Here is a 14,946-nt window from a genome sequence, read left to right as displayed (position 1 = left end):
TTCTTGTTATCTCTAGTTCGCTTCTTCTACTCTTCTTTGTCGCAGCTTGTTAGTCCTTTTGACTATTGATGTTAAAGCAAGAGATTAATGATCTAATGTTTTAGAAGTACATTTGGTTAATTCTTTGTCTGCTTTCTTTGAGAAATGTGAGGTTAAAAAAAGAACTTTTACCATTTCTGTTTTGTTATTATTGCACTTAAATTTAAAACCCTGAACAGAAAAAAATGAGCTTAGTTGAATTTGGATAATTGAAAGAAAATATAGGAATTGAAAAGAAAATAGACTTTGGCCTTGATGGGGTTGAGTTTTTGGAAGTACATACGAATAATTCTTTGTTTGTTTGCTAATAAATATGAGGAAAAGAAAGATGAACTTTTCCCATTTCTATTTTGTTCATATGAGCCTATTTTGATTTTCTTTGGCACTCAAATTTGAAGTCCTGAACACCAAAACTGAACTTAGTTGAATTTGGTTAATTGAAAAAATATATGGGAAATGAAAAAAAAACAAGTCCTTGTTGTGTTGATGGGATTGAGTTTGTAGAAGTGCATTGGGATAAATTCTTTGTTTGTTTGCTATGAAAAGTGAGAAGAAAATGAACGTTACCATTATATAAGTTCTTTGTTTGTTTGTTATGAAATGTGAGAAAAAAAGTGAGCTTAGTTCGACATTCAATATTCCGTTCTTATGATTTGTGTCTTGCAAGTTGGAGGCTCTGAGGTGCCTACTTCATCTGTTAGTGTAGAAGCAGACAAGGTATGTATTTGAAATAGTAAAACTTGTTTAAAATCGTGTTGCAGCTCAAATAGGTTCTATTTCCGGAGTTAACCTCACTGTAAAAGATATTAGATAGAATATGATATATCCCCATCAATGATAATATAAGTGCTCTCCTTAATACTCCTTTGAGAATATAAGGTATGTCGTTAGAACCATTGATAGAAGGAAGTTCATTGGCTATATTCTAATATGACTCTATGGATGCTACTAGAAGGTTAGGTGACAAAGTTTAAGGTTCTTTTTCTCATTGTTGCAGTTTTATAGCCTCTGTAAAAAGTTTTGTAGATTCACAAGGGAAACTTCTGAATTCTTTACCCTCTTCCTTGGAAATATATGATGTGTAGGGGCAGCATCAACATAAGCAGAAACTGATAGGTAATCGAGTCCTACAGTTAATACAGATAGATGGGTTGGTAAAACCAATGAAGGTATAGAAATGGTTATATTTTCTAAATAAGAAGATTATATTGAAATTGATTGCTTGTAATTAAATCAGATCAGTCATCTGTGTCACTTTCAGAAGTTAGAGGCCTTGTTCCATTAGTTACTAAGATATTTTCTTGAAGTGACTCATAAACTGGAGTAATGATGGGACTGACATTTGTGTAACCATCAAGCCAGAATTGAAGCATTGAATCTATGGCACAAAAAGGTTCCTCTAGTTAACGAGGAAAAATGTAAAATCTTACATACAAGTTTGATGTCTGTGTTATCAACCAACCATTGTGCCCCTGTAACAGCCTAATTTTCAGTGGTGTCGGAACAGTGATTCGAGATCACTAAATCTGACAAATGAGTAGGAGATATTATTAATTTAGTGAGCATAAATTAAATGTGAAGTTAGGAAAAATTTGGAAATAGTGAATAGTGTACTAAAAATAAATATTAAAATAATTAAAATCGAAACCAAGGTATCAAGACCTCGAGAATTTTAAATCGAGCCATAAATATTTTTATAAATATTTATGGAGTGTTAATATGTTAGAATTAAAGTTTCGTCAAGAAATTTTAAAGTTCTGATAGTTAATTGAACAAAAAGGACTAAATTGTATCAAATACAAAATTGTGGGAAATGATTAAATAGCTTAATTGATAAAAGAAAGAGGGTTTAAAAGGACAATAGACCCAAGGTCTATTTGGGCTGGACCGCAAGGGCATGAAATCAGTAAGAAAATAAGGAGAATTAAGGGCAAAATTGGAAAATTGTAAAATTTACTTAATAAAGCTAGGACTAAAGTGGAATTATCTAGATTTCTCTTTATTTTTCTGCATTCTCATCAGGAAAACGCCATGGAAGAGTTATATTAAGCTGGTTTTTCATATTTTTACTTCAAGTAAGTTCAATTCTTGATTATTTCTTGAAGTTTTTGTGTTTTTTTTACTTTTACAACTAGGTCCTATTGTTGAATTCATTAGTTTTTGATTCTATGAAAGAAACTGAAAGTTGCTATGAATATGTGATGGAAGTATATGATGATTTGGCATGGAATTAGAGCTTTAAATTGTTTATATGTTGATTTTATTGTAAGAATTGAATAGAAAGTGAATGTTTGGGACCTAATTGTAAAAGATTTTGAAGTTAGAGTTTTATGTGGAAATTATGAAATTCAATAGTTATGAAATAACTTATAATGTTTAGGAAAAGTATTAATTGATAAAATTATCTTAATTGAGGGGTTAATTGAGTAAGGACTGAATTGTATGAATTGTGAAATTTGGGGCAAAATGGAAATCAACATTTTGCACTAAAACTGTTTTGGACAGCAGCAGTAGTCTAACTTTGAAAAATCACCAAAAATTGTAGAAATGGAATTAGAGGATGAATAAAATATTAAATTAAAAATTATTGAGTCTAGTTTCTTATAGAAGAAATAATGTAAGCAATGGAATTGTAAATCATGAGATATGATAAATTTTGTGAAACAAGGTCAGAATGATTTCGGGTTCCCCTGTTCTGACTTTGTAAAATCATAAAAAGTTGGATAAAGATAATTAGGGGCTTAAATTTATATATTTAGAATCCTGAATGAGTCTATTTTCAAGAGAAATAAACAGGAACATCATTCGAATCCTGTACGAGGAGATAATTAATTTTTAGTGAAGAAGGTCGGAACTGTCAGACAGCAGAACATGGAAAACTTTAATGAATAAACTGTATTAATTGGAACAACCAAAAATTATGAAAATTTTATGGTAAGAATATATGTGAATCTAGTTTCTGGAAAAATTTATGGATCTTAATTTGGAGTTCTGTAGCTCAAGATAAAAATAATTTAGTGACTATGACACAGATGGACAGCTTTAATATTCACATAAGTAGATAGTGAAAATTACAGATAATGTTACCTACAAGTGTGTTGTTTATTCTAAGGATGTGGATGGAGAGGAGGAGGAGGAAAATATACAAAAATATATGAATGACTCGTGTATAAATTGATCACATGCCCGATTATAATCGATAAGTGTTGAATTAGAAACGATATAATGTTTTACTTGGAATATTTATTATGAAATTATGATTATCGTTATAATACAAAAATTGAACTTGTGAGTTTATATAACTAAATTTAGTGACCATTTGTTAATATTATTAAATTTCAATATTATTTTATGAATGGTGATTAATATTTATGTATGTTAATTGTTGAAAATAAGTAAATTATGTACAAAAGTTATGAAATTGAACTAAGAATTTCGGAGGAACGGAACGCAGGAAATGAATACAATCTTTTAGTGAAAAAGATGAATTGATGGTAAATTACCCAAGTAAACCGAGATTCAGCATTTGTTACAAATTCTCGTGTTTGCTTTCCGTTTATCTCTTACGAGCTTCCGTTAACTCATATGAGTTTCAGTTAACCCTTTTGGGGTTTCAATTCAGCTCTGATGAACTTCAGTTAGCCTTCGGGCTTCCGTTTAGCACTTATGTGCTTCAGTTAGCCTTCGGGCTTCCGTTTAGCACTTATGTGCTTTAGCTTGATTTCGGGCTTCAGATCACGATGTACTCAAATCCGTAAGCTGTTCCTTGAATGGACAAGTTGGTAAGTCGTAAATGTAACATGTGGAAAAAGAAATGTAAGTAATGTTATCATTATTATTATTGAGCTCAATTATGTGATTTTATCATTCAGAGATTGTGTTTGACAGGATATGTTAGTAAATTATGAGTATGTGAATCAAAGTGACATAATTTAAACACCTAATGAGGTTGAGCTGATTCACACGAATTTGTCATTTGAAATTGTGATTGACAGGAAGAAACAGTGAATTGCATGCTTATCAATGGTTACACATAATTATCTGAAAAACAAGAAAAATGACGGTTATTGATATATGGAAATGTGAGACATTGATATATGAATGTGGAATATGCTTGATAAATGTGTTTATTCTTAATTATAGAATTATGTATCTCATGTGTGCTATTTGCATAAAGATGATATTTCAAATACTTTGGTGAGTAAAGCTTAAATATGAAATAGTATGAAATCGAGACAAGTTGTTATGAAAATATATTTAAATTATCTGTAAGTGTTTTGTACTCCTCGGTAATGCCTCGTACTTTGTTCTGGCGACGGATACGGGTAGGGGGTGTTACAGCCCCATTTTCTTAAATCCTGTAAAGTCTGAAGCAAACTCTGTTTTATGCATCAGCCTCCTGAAAATGAAAACATATCAACAATTTTAAGCCATTTCTGTAGAACAAAACAAAAGTCAATCCTATCAAGTAGCATCACCATTATTAAAGACATCTGATATTGTCATGCTTCAAAAATACTCTTGATAGGAGCCCATTCAACTATATTCGCCTTATGCATATGTAAATGTAGACAAATGAATAGGTGGTAAGTTCATATTGAGTTACCTGTCAGTGTTAAGTGTTTTAAAAAGCATACGATGTACTCCTCTGGTAATTTCTTAGAACTATTGAGTTCCAACCTCTAAGGGCATTGCAGGTTCTGTCACTATATGATATCTGAAGATGAAATGAAATGTTATGATTTTCATTGTTGAAGAGTTTGTCTTGGGCATGGATTTGTTTTGGGGCATGGATAGGACAAGTAACAGAACGTGTAGTTGTTTTTTAATTTCCTATACTGGACTAGAGGTGAATGTTATCTGTTGAAATTAATATAATTTATAATTTAATACAAGAAAAAAAAATAGTAGTTTGACAATAGAAAAGGGATTGTGAATGTAAGATTGAAATCTCATGCTAAATGTCTATGACTTGGGCGAAATATTTTGATTTTGTTAATGTGTGTACTCATATTATATTTTTGTTATGTTTAGTTTCATATATGATAATCATATTTAATATATTATTTATTTAAATAATTTTTAAACATAAAACTTTTATTAAAGGACAAAAATAATGACCAAAAAAAATAAAGATAATTGTATGGCCCAAATTTTGTCTAGGGCCCAATAAAACCAAACCCAAATTAAACCTAGCCCAAAACCCAACAACCTCCAAAGCCCAAACCTAAATGCACCTACCCAAATCTAAGCCCAATACCCAAAATAAAAAAAATAAAAGAAATAAAATCCAAATATCTTTACTCCACTAAACCACTCCAACCCCTCCACTAAACCACTCCACTAAACCACTACACTAAACCACTCCACTAAACCACCCCAACCACTCCACTTGCCTACAAAAAATTTATTTGTAAAATTTGGCTATAAAAGCCATTCAAGACTATGTTAGAAAAGGGGGTTTTTGTTTTTTGGAAAGGCTAGTTTTTGGAGATTAATCAAAGATAAAAGCAAAAGAGGTTTCTTTTGTCTATTCTCATCTTAAGTTCTTTGTTTGTTTATTGTTTTCCTTTCAATTTTATTTTTTTTATACGAAAGTAAAAATAAAAGTAAGAAGCTTACCCATATTTTCATTACCGAAAAAGGTTTTTTTTGAGGTCTGGCCGCCGTGTACGGTGGCGCCGACGGCGGCCCGTGGGGGTCCGTGACCGATGCAAAGTCGGACCAATTGCCGGATTTAGAAAAGAGGGAGAAAGAGAGTTGAGAGCTTTGTTTTATTTTTTATTTTTATTTTATTATTATTTATATTATTATTATTATTTCTCATGTATATATTATTATTTATATTATTATTATATTATATATGGCCTCTCCATATTTATTTATATTATTACTATTATTATTGTTACTTCTATTATTTTTATTTCTAACTACTATTATTATTATATATATATATATGTATTATTGTTTGTATTATTATTGTTATTATTATCACCCTATTGTTATTACTTTACTTTTGTATTCTAATAAATTATTAATATTACTCATATTTTCATTATTTTTGCTATTACTATTATTATTATATATTAGTGTATATTTTATGTATATATATATATATATATTTATATATAGTATTGTTTTTATTACTTTAATTTAATATTTTTATTATATTTGCTTTTTGCATTTCTATATTTATTATTATTATATAGTAGTGTTTATTTCTATTATATACATATATATATATTTATATATAGAATTATTATTTACTTTACTTTAATATTATTATTATTATCATTATATCCAACCCAGAATAATTCTTTCATAAAAGTAATATTCCGTATTTGGTAATTCGAGACAATCGTGCCCTAACTTACTGGGTTTCGATTTTTCTCCTTTAAACTAAATAACGGAATACTCTTTTAAATTGCGACATGAGTTTTGAAAAATGCTTATTCTCGGAGATACGATGTGTTGTGCCCTAACTTACCGGGTATGGCACTTTGTTACCTCGAAATAAGATTTTTGCAAGTAAAGGCAATATTCGGTGTTAGGAATTGAGGAAACGTGCCTAACTTACTAGGTTTCGATTTTCCTCGTTCACCTTAACTAACTGAATAACCTTTTGAAATACACGAATTTTTATATAAAAGGCAAGCTCGCTCTCGAAAATTCAAGATGTCGTGTCCTAACTTACTGGATGTGACATTTTATATTGTGAGACGAGAATGTCTTTAACATTTGAGCATTTTCTTTACAAAGAGGGATCGTATTTTAAATTCTTTCAAGTTTTCAAATTTTCGACACTAAGACACTAATTAATCAACTAGGTACCAATTTTGGGCGTATCGAGGGTGCTAATCCTTCCTTGTGCGTAACCGACTCCCGAACTCATTTTCTGATTTTCGTAGACCAAAAATTATGGTTTTAGTAAATATTAACTTTTATTAAAATGATTAATTTAAGGTGATCCGATTACACCTCATTAAAAAAGATTGGTGGCAACTCCTCTATTCGTTTTCATTTCCAAAAATCTAAGTCGATTCCCGTTTTTTCAAAAAAAATGGTTACGACAATAATGACGAACAATTAAGACCCCAATTAATAGATTTACCCATTACACCCATTCTTATATCCTTTAGAATCATTGATATGAGTAGTAGAAATTGTGAAAAATAAAATAGAATAAAATAAATAAAAATAAAAATAAAGAACACATAAATTTTACGTGGAAACCCTTTCGAAAAAAACCACGAGAGAGGAGAAGAAAATTCACTATGTCGAAAAATTTTACTCAAATACAAGAGGAATAGACTATGTCTATTTATAGGCTTGCAAAGCCATATTCTAGTAGGATTGAAACACCTTATCCTAATCAATATAAAATAGATGGAGTTTAATAAAGTTTAAAACCTTATTCTAAAATAAAATAAAAGAAGTCTAGTTCTATATGGATTTTACTTTTATTTTATTTTCCATCGTATTTTATTTAAATAAGAATTTGGGTCACTTAATTCTAACAATCTCCACCTTGACACAAATTCTCAATGAACAAGTTCTTCATCGCGAACTTTCAATAAACAAGTTCTTCACCTCTTCCAAAAACCCTTAAGGGTTTAACTTCAACAATGAACACCAACCAAGTCTAAGCAATGCTCAAACTTGGTTATAGGAAGTGACTTAGTCATCATATCTGCAGGATTTTCATGAGTGCTAATTTTGCTCACAACAATATCACCACGAGCAATAATATCACGAACAAAATGATACCGAATATCAATGTGTTTTGTTCTCTCATGAAACATTTGATCTTTTGTAAGAAAGATGGCACTCATTGTCACAAAATCTTGTGCTGATTTGAAGGTCTTCATTGAGTTCACTAAATAGTCCCTTCAACCAAATAGCTTCTTTACAAGCCTCAAGAATCGCCATGTACTCGACTTCATGGTAGACAAAGCGATCGTAGTTTGCAAAGTGGCTTTCCAACTAATTGCACAACCTCCGATTGTAAAGACGTAACTCGTGAGAGATCTTCTTCTATCAAGGTCTCCAGCAAAATCAGCATCAACATACCCTATAACTCCATCTTTAGTTCTTCCAAACTGTAAGCAAACATTAGTAGTGCCTCGTAAGTATCTTAAAATCCATTGAATCGCTTTCCAGTGTTCTTTACCAGATTCGCCATGTATCGCTAACCTGCCCGACCGCATATGATAAATCGGACGTGAACAAACCATAGCATACATGAGAGATCCTCTTGCACTAGAGTATGGAACATGTGACATGTACTCAATCTCATTATCGATTGAGGAGATAAGGCCGATGAAAGTCCGAAATGGATCGCTAAAGGAGTACTAACGAGCTTAGCACTCTGCATATTGAACTCAGAAGAACTTTCTCAATGTACCCCTTCCGACTTAGGTACAATTTACTTGCTTTTCTATCTCGAGAATCTCCATACCAAGTATCTTCTTTGCTGGTCCTAAATCTTTCATCTCAAATTCTTCACTTAGTTGGGCTTTAACCTTTCTTATCTCTCTTTATCTTTTGTCGCTATCAACATGTCATCAACATAAAGAAGTAGATACACAAAAGAACCATCACTTTTTTCTTAAAGTAGACACAACTGTCAAAACTACTTCTTTTGAAATCATGAGAAGTCATAAAGGAATCAAACCTCTTGTACCACTTGTCTTGGTGATCTGTTTCAAACCGTAAAGGGACTTTTTCACAAGCAAACATAGTCCTCTTTTTCGAGACTATAAAACCCTCCGGTTGTTGCATGTAAATATCTTCCTCAAGTTCTCCATGCAAAAATGCGGTTTTACATCTAACCGCTCAAGCTCCAAATCATGCATGGCCACAATACCAAGCAAAGCTCGAATCGAACTATGCTTAACAACTAGAGAGAACACATCTGTGAAGTCCACTCTGAATTTGATCAGTAACCCTTTGCAACAAGCCTTGCTTTATATCCGGGTTCTTCAACTCCTGAGTCCCTTCTTTCTTTTAAACACCCATTTACAACGAATGCCTTTTTACCTTTAGGAAGTTTTACAAGATCCCATGTTCTGCTTTTTGTGGAGTGATTCCATCTCCTCTTGCATAGCAAACATCCACTTTTCTCGAGTCTTCACAGCTAATCGCCTCGAAATAATTAAATGGCTCTTGATTCGCATCTATATCTTCACCACATTTAAAGCATAAGCAACTAGATCAACCTCGGCATACTTCTTTGGAGGTTTAATTTCTCTTCTTGTCCTATTTTTGGCGATAGAGTATTGCGGTGAAGAAGCAACTCTATTCTCAATTTTGTACTGGCTTGAGGAGTTGATTACAGATTAATCGATGCTCCACCGCTTTTGGTTTTCTTTATTGGAAGAGTCTTTAAGAGATAAGTTAGGTAGCATAGCGCTTTCATCAAAACAACATCTCTGCTAATCACAACTTTTCTATTTTCAGACACCATAACTTATAGCCTTTTACACCACTTTATAACCAAGAAAACGCATTTAATGGATCTCGGTTCCAATTTTCCATTATCAACATGAGCATACGCAGACACCCAAAAATCTTTAAATCGAATAATTAGCGGGATTACGGACCATACCTCTTGTGGAGTCTTTTTCTCAATGGCAACGGATGGAGATCGGTTGATCAAAAACATGCACGATGAAAGTCGCTTCGCCCAAAATGACTTGGTAAGTTGGCATTTGACAACATACATCGAACCTTCTCCATGATCGTTCGTTCATTCGTTCGCAACGCCGCTTTTGTTTGTGGAGTATGACGAATCGTCAAGTGTCTCATGATCCTTCGACTTGCACAATCTATTAAACTCATCGAGCGAACTCTAAGCCATTGTGCATGCGGAGGTATTTTATCTGCTTTTCCGTCTGCTTTTTCAATCATAATTTTCCAAGACTTAGATGTGGAAAACACATCGCTTTTACGCTTCGGAAGAACGCCCAAACTTTTCGGAAAAATCATCAATAAAGGTTAGCATATAATTAGCTCCACCTCTCGAAGGCACTCTGGACGGCCCCACGGATCGAATGGATATACTCCAACGTTTCCTTCGTGTTATGGATTCCTCTAGTGAATCGAACTCTCTTTGCTTCCCAAAACACAGGTGCTCACAAATTCGGTTTGCAAATTCCTTGCCCATTAAGAAGTCCTCTTTGCTTAATTCGCCATGCCATTCTCACTCATATGCCCTAGGCGCATATGCCAAAGTTTAGTAATATCATCATCGACAAGGAAGAGGAAGCGCAATTGCATCACCAATAACATAGAACCTCAGAAAACATATAACTTGGCAATCTTTCTTTGCCCTTTCATCACAACAAGGACCCTTTGAAATCTTTAAAACCCCACTTTCAATTTGTGTATCTGCACCCTTTTGAATCAAGAGTACTCAACGAAATTAAATTTCTTTTCAATTCGGAACATGCCGCACGTCACTAAGTATTCGACAACTCCATCAAACATCTTAACTTTAATTGTTCCAACACCGCGATTTTACATGAAGCATTATTTCCCATCAAAACAACACCTTCAGATCTTGTTTCATAAGTTGTAAACCAATCCCGATTGGGACTCATGTGGAAGGTGCAGACTGAATCAAGTATCCACTCGCCACTTTAGAATCATTGATGAAGCAACTAGAAGTTCACCATCGCTGTAGTCTTCTACAACATCGACTTCACCGAATTTTCCGTTTGTTTTCCTTTTGATTCATGACCTCCTTTTAATCTTATTTTGTAGCTTATAGCACTCAGATTTAATGTGCCCTTTCTTCTTGCGAAGTTGCAAGTTTTACCTCTGCTTGAAGATTTCGATCTACCCTTAGATTTACCACGAGGATTCCGTTCTGTGTTCTACCACGATCATCATCAACATTCCGGTCTTGTCTCCCACGAACAATGAAACCCTCTCCACGAGAGTTGGGTTTAACCACAAGATGCTTCATCTTATCATACGAGGTTAAAGAATCATAAACCTCATCAACTGTGAGAGACTCGCGGCTATATAAAATCGTGTCTCTAAAGGTTGAATAAGGCGGGGCAACGAACAAAGTAGAATCAACCCTAGATCTTCCTTATCATCTTGAACCTCCATGGCCTCCAAGTTTGAGAGAATTTCTTTAAACACCATTAAGTGTTCGTGTATGACGCACCTTCCTCCAAACGATGAGCATAAAGACGCCGCTTCATATGCAACTTGCTTGTTAGAGTTTTCGACATACATATTTGTTCTAGCCTCTTCCATAATGCAATGGCGGTTTTCTCTTTCATCACATCCTGCAAAATTTCGTTGGACAAATGCGGATGTAATTGTGTTAATGCCTTTCGATCCTTACGCTTCTTCTCTTCATCTGTTAATGTCGAAGGCATCTTATCTATCCTAGCAGGGCATCCTCTAGATCCATCTGCAAGAAGCGCTTGCATCTTAATTTGCCACAACGCAAATCGGTGTTGCGATCCAACAATGAATTTCATACTTCAAAGACGCCATTACCGTGATCGAGATGAATAACCGGAAGCTCGATACCAATTTGTGAAAAATAAAATAGAATAAAATAAATAAAATAAAGAACACATAAATTTTACGTGAAACCCTTTCGAAAAAAAACCACGAGCAGAGGAGAAGAAAATTCACTATGTCGAAAAATTTTTACTCAAATACAAGAGGAATAGACTATGTCTATTTATAGGCTTGCAAAGCCATATTCTAGTAGGATTGAAACACCTTATCCTAATCAATATAAAATAGATGGAGTTTAATAAAGTTTAAAACCTTATTCTAAAATAAAATAAAAGAAGTCTAGTTCTATATGGATTTTACTTTTATTTTATTTTCCATCGTATTTTATTTAAATAAGAATTTGGGTCACTTAATTCTAATGAAATATTATCATTCAAAACAAAAATAAAACCAGAAGGAATGATATTCATTTATTGACATCTGAACTGTTCAAACGGACATATATATGAAATTAAATTTTAACAGTAAACAATCTTGAATTAATAAGCCAAACTCTAAATGTTTGCATTAGGCTTCATAAAAGCATTAATAACCTCCAAACATCGAAATGAAAAATAACTCTATCAAAATGCAATGGTTTTAGCTAAGACAAGCTTTTAGAATTGAAAAATTTTGAGCGGTGAGATAGTTGAAAAAAATTTAAAAATAATACGTAGTTTTGATCAGACTTGAAATTGATTTGAATTAATTATTTACAATATGATTTAAGTTTATACTCAAATTTTTAACCAGCTCTACCTAACATATTAACACGTCTCTCAGCCAATGTGTGTGGAATTGACATAAGCATGGGTTATTGTACACATTATGGATAATAGAGCTAGAAATGATTTTAAAGTTAAACATCATTTTTTCCCCTCTAAGTAAGGTATTTATTATCTTCTTTATTTGGTTGGATTACTATTGAAATTTAGGTGTAATATATTATTTGGTATTTGAATTTCAAAATTTTTAATGTGGTGTTTGTGTTTTTTTAATGCGATACATGTATTTGACAAAAGTTGTATATTTTGATACCAAAAGGGATCAGTTTTAACAATTTAATGTTTAATTGAGTTTTAGGAATGATTTGATGAAAATTCATAATTAATAATAATATTAGCAATTAACTTTTATCAAATCCAAATTGTATTTAACAAGTACACACAATTAAATAAATTCACAATTAATATTAAATTTATTTTATTAAAAATATAAAATTTAAATCTAATAATATTTGCAATTAATTTTATCAATTTAACCCTAAAACTTGAATTACATACTAAAAAGCTGGTATCGCTACATTAAAAAGACTCAAACTTAGGTACCAAATGATATATTAAGTCTAAAATTTATTTCCAAAACCAATTATGTAGTTCAATTAGTCTTTGTTTAATTTTATGAAGCATAGGATAATTAATTATCCTTTGTATATCCTCATTATTGTTTACCATGAATCTTTGAGAATTTTTCTCTCTGTTTATCTTATGGTTTTCATCTTTTTGTGATGTGTTATTCTTAATTTTTTATGAAACTATATTATTATATTTAATTAAATATTTTATGGTTTTATGTCGGTTGACATTTAAAATCAAAATAATAATAATAGATGGTAAAGACATGAAAATTTGTAGAGGGAGATAGTACCTTAGCAACAAAAGCTGTTTGGGATGATGAGCTGACGTTGATATTTTGTGAACTTTGCGTGAATTAAGTCAATGCTGGTAATAGACCGACAACTCATCTAAACTCAAAAGGATGGAAAAATGTCATTGCTCTTTTTCAAGCAAAAACACAAAAAAATTATGGAAAACCTCCATTGAAAAATAAGTGGGATACATTAAAAAAAGGAATGGAGGTTATGGAGGGAGTTGCTTAAGGAATCTCCAGGTATTGGATGGTGTCCATCTAAAAAGACGATCGATGCTACCGAAGAATGGTGGGCTGAAAAAATACAGGTTAGTGTTAATTTTACCATTATTCTAATGTATAAAGTTTATTGAAATTAATAATTTACAAATATAAAAATCTGAGTATAACATTTAACAATTTACATGGTATGTAGGAAAATCCTGATTTTAAAGGATTTAAGAAGAAAGGAATTGAACCACGATTGAATGATTTAATGTGGCAAATGTTTGGTGGCATTGTAGCTACTGGAGAGAATGCATGGGCACCTTCGTCTGGCGTTCTTCCAAGTGGGTTTCCTATGTGAGATGATACACCTAATGAGGGATTTGGTGATTCAGATGAAAATAGTAATGAGAATGAAGGTATCCCTCCTAATGAGGTACCATCAAACCCTTCTCATGAAACTCCTAATCGAAGAAAGGAAACACTTGGGGTTGTACACGGTAAAGGAAAAAAATCAAGTTCAAGTAGAAAATCATCAAGAAATTCATTAGCTACTCATATTGAGAAATTGTGTGAGAGTATGTCTAGTCCAAGGAAGTCAGTGAATGAAATTATTTTTCCTCACTCTCAATATACTATTTCAAATGCAATGGATGCTTTGCGTGATTTGGGAGATGAAATTCCAAAAAAAGATGAACTGTACTATTTTGCCATCAAAATGTTCCAAATATCGGTGAAACGAGAAGTGTTTTTGAACTTAGATCCAGATGTTAGGGTTTGGTGGCTTCGACGTGAGTATGCTGAACAAAATCCAATTGCATCATTTTCATCCTTGTTAGCAACATCCTCATTTCCCTTCCAACTATACCATCCACCACCTCCACCATAAGCTCCTTAGAATTATTATTGTAATATAACTATACTACTTTTTTATATGTAAAACTAATGTATGATCTACTTTTTCATATGCAAAACTAATGTATGATCTACTTTTTTATATGTGAACCTAATGTATGATCTACTTTTTTATATGCAAAACTAATGTATGATCTACTTTTTTATATGTAAACCTAATGTATGATATTTTTATGTTTAGTATTTTTAGCTATGCTTTTATTCAATTTTTATGTTGTATAGAATGTCACAAGTTATTAATTTATTTTCATTTGATTACTTTTTCAGGTTATGGATGAATTTAATAATATGTATAATAGTTTTTATATGAATTATGATACCCCTAAATTAAGTGAAGAAGCTCAACAAAGAATAGCCACAACTGTTACACAAGTTGAGCACAACAATTATCATGAAGAAGAAGAACAAGTGTTAAGCAGTGTATTGCTACACCATGAAACTTATTTCACTAAGCAACCGTGTATGGATTCAAATTATACAGGTCAAATGTGGGTGACGAAGTATTAAATGGGCATGATGATTGTTGCATGAATAGTTTTAGGATGCCAAAAAATATATTTCACAGCTTGTTGCACGATTTGCAAACAAATTATGGCTTAAAGCAAGGGAAGGTAT

General features: G+C 32.2%; 1 protein-coding gene across 1 annotated transcript; it reads left to right on the top strand.

Annotated features, from left to right (window-relative positions):
- The first annotated feature begins 687 nt into the window (after positions 1–687).
- Positions 688–14,305, top strand: LOC108462633 (L10-interacting MYB domain-containing protein-like). The gene is made up of 5 exons (XM_017762558.1): positions 688–756; positions 1,125–1,208; positions 13,413–13,520; positions 13,628–13,760; positions 13,812–14,305. The coding sequence occupies exons 1-5, from the start codon at positions 688–690 to the stop codon at positions 14,303–14,305; spliced, it is 888 nt and encodes a 295-aa protein (XP_017618047.1).
- Positions 14,306–14,946: the final 641 nt, after the last annotated feature.

The sequence above is a fragment of the Gossypium arboreum genome, chromosome 13 (genome assembly GCF_025698485.1).
Source record: "Gossypium arboreum isolate Shixiya-1 chromosome 13, ASM2569848v2, whole genome shotgun sequence".
Classification (NCBI taxonomy): Eukaryota; Viridiplantae; Streptophyta; class Magnoliopsida; order Malvales; family Malvaceae; genus Gossypium; species Gossypium arboreum.
Note: the sequence above shows the minus strand (reverse complement) of the source record. Positions and strands in the feature narration are given on the sequence as shown.

What these genes read in the sequence shown, in the direction of transcription:
- LOC108462633 (XM_017762558.1), top strand. Translation starts at nt 688, where the DNA reads ATGATTTGTGTCTTGCAAGTTGGAGGCTCTGAGGTGCCTACTTCATCT. An exon ending in TTAGTGTAGAAGCAGACAAG is followed by an intron (nt 757 to 1,124) that starts GTATGTATTTGA and finishes TATGATGTGTAG; the next exon opens with GGGCAGCATCAACATAAGCA. An exon ending in GGTGGGCTGAAAAAATACAG is followed by an intron (nt 13,521 to 13,627) that starts GTTAGTGTTAAT and finishes CATGGTATGTAG; the next exon opens with GAAAATCCTGATTTTAAAGG.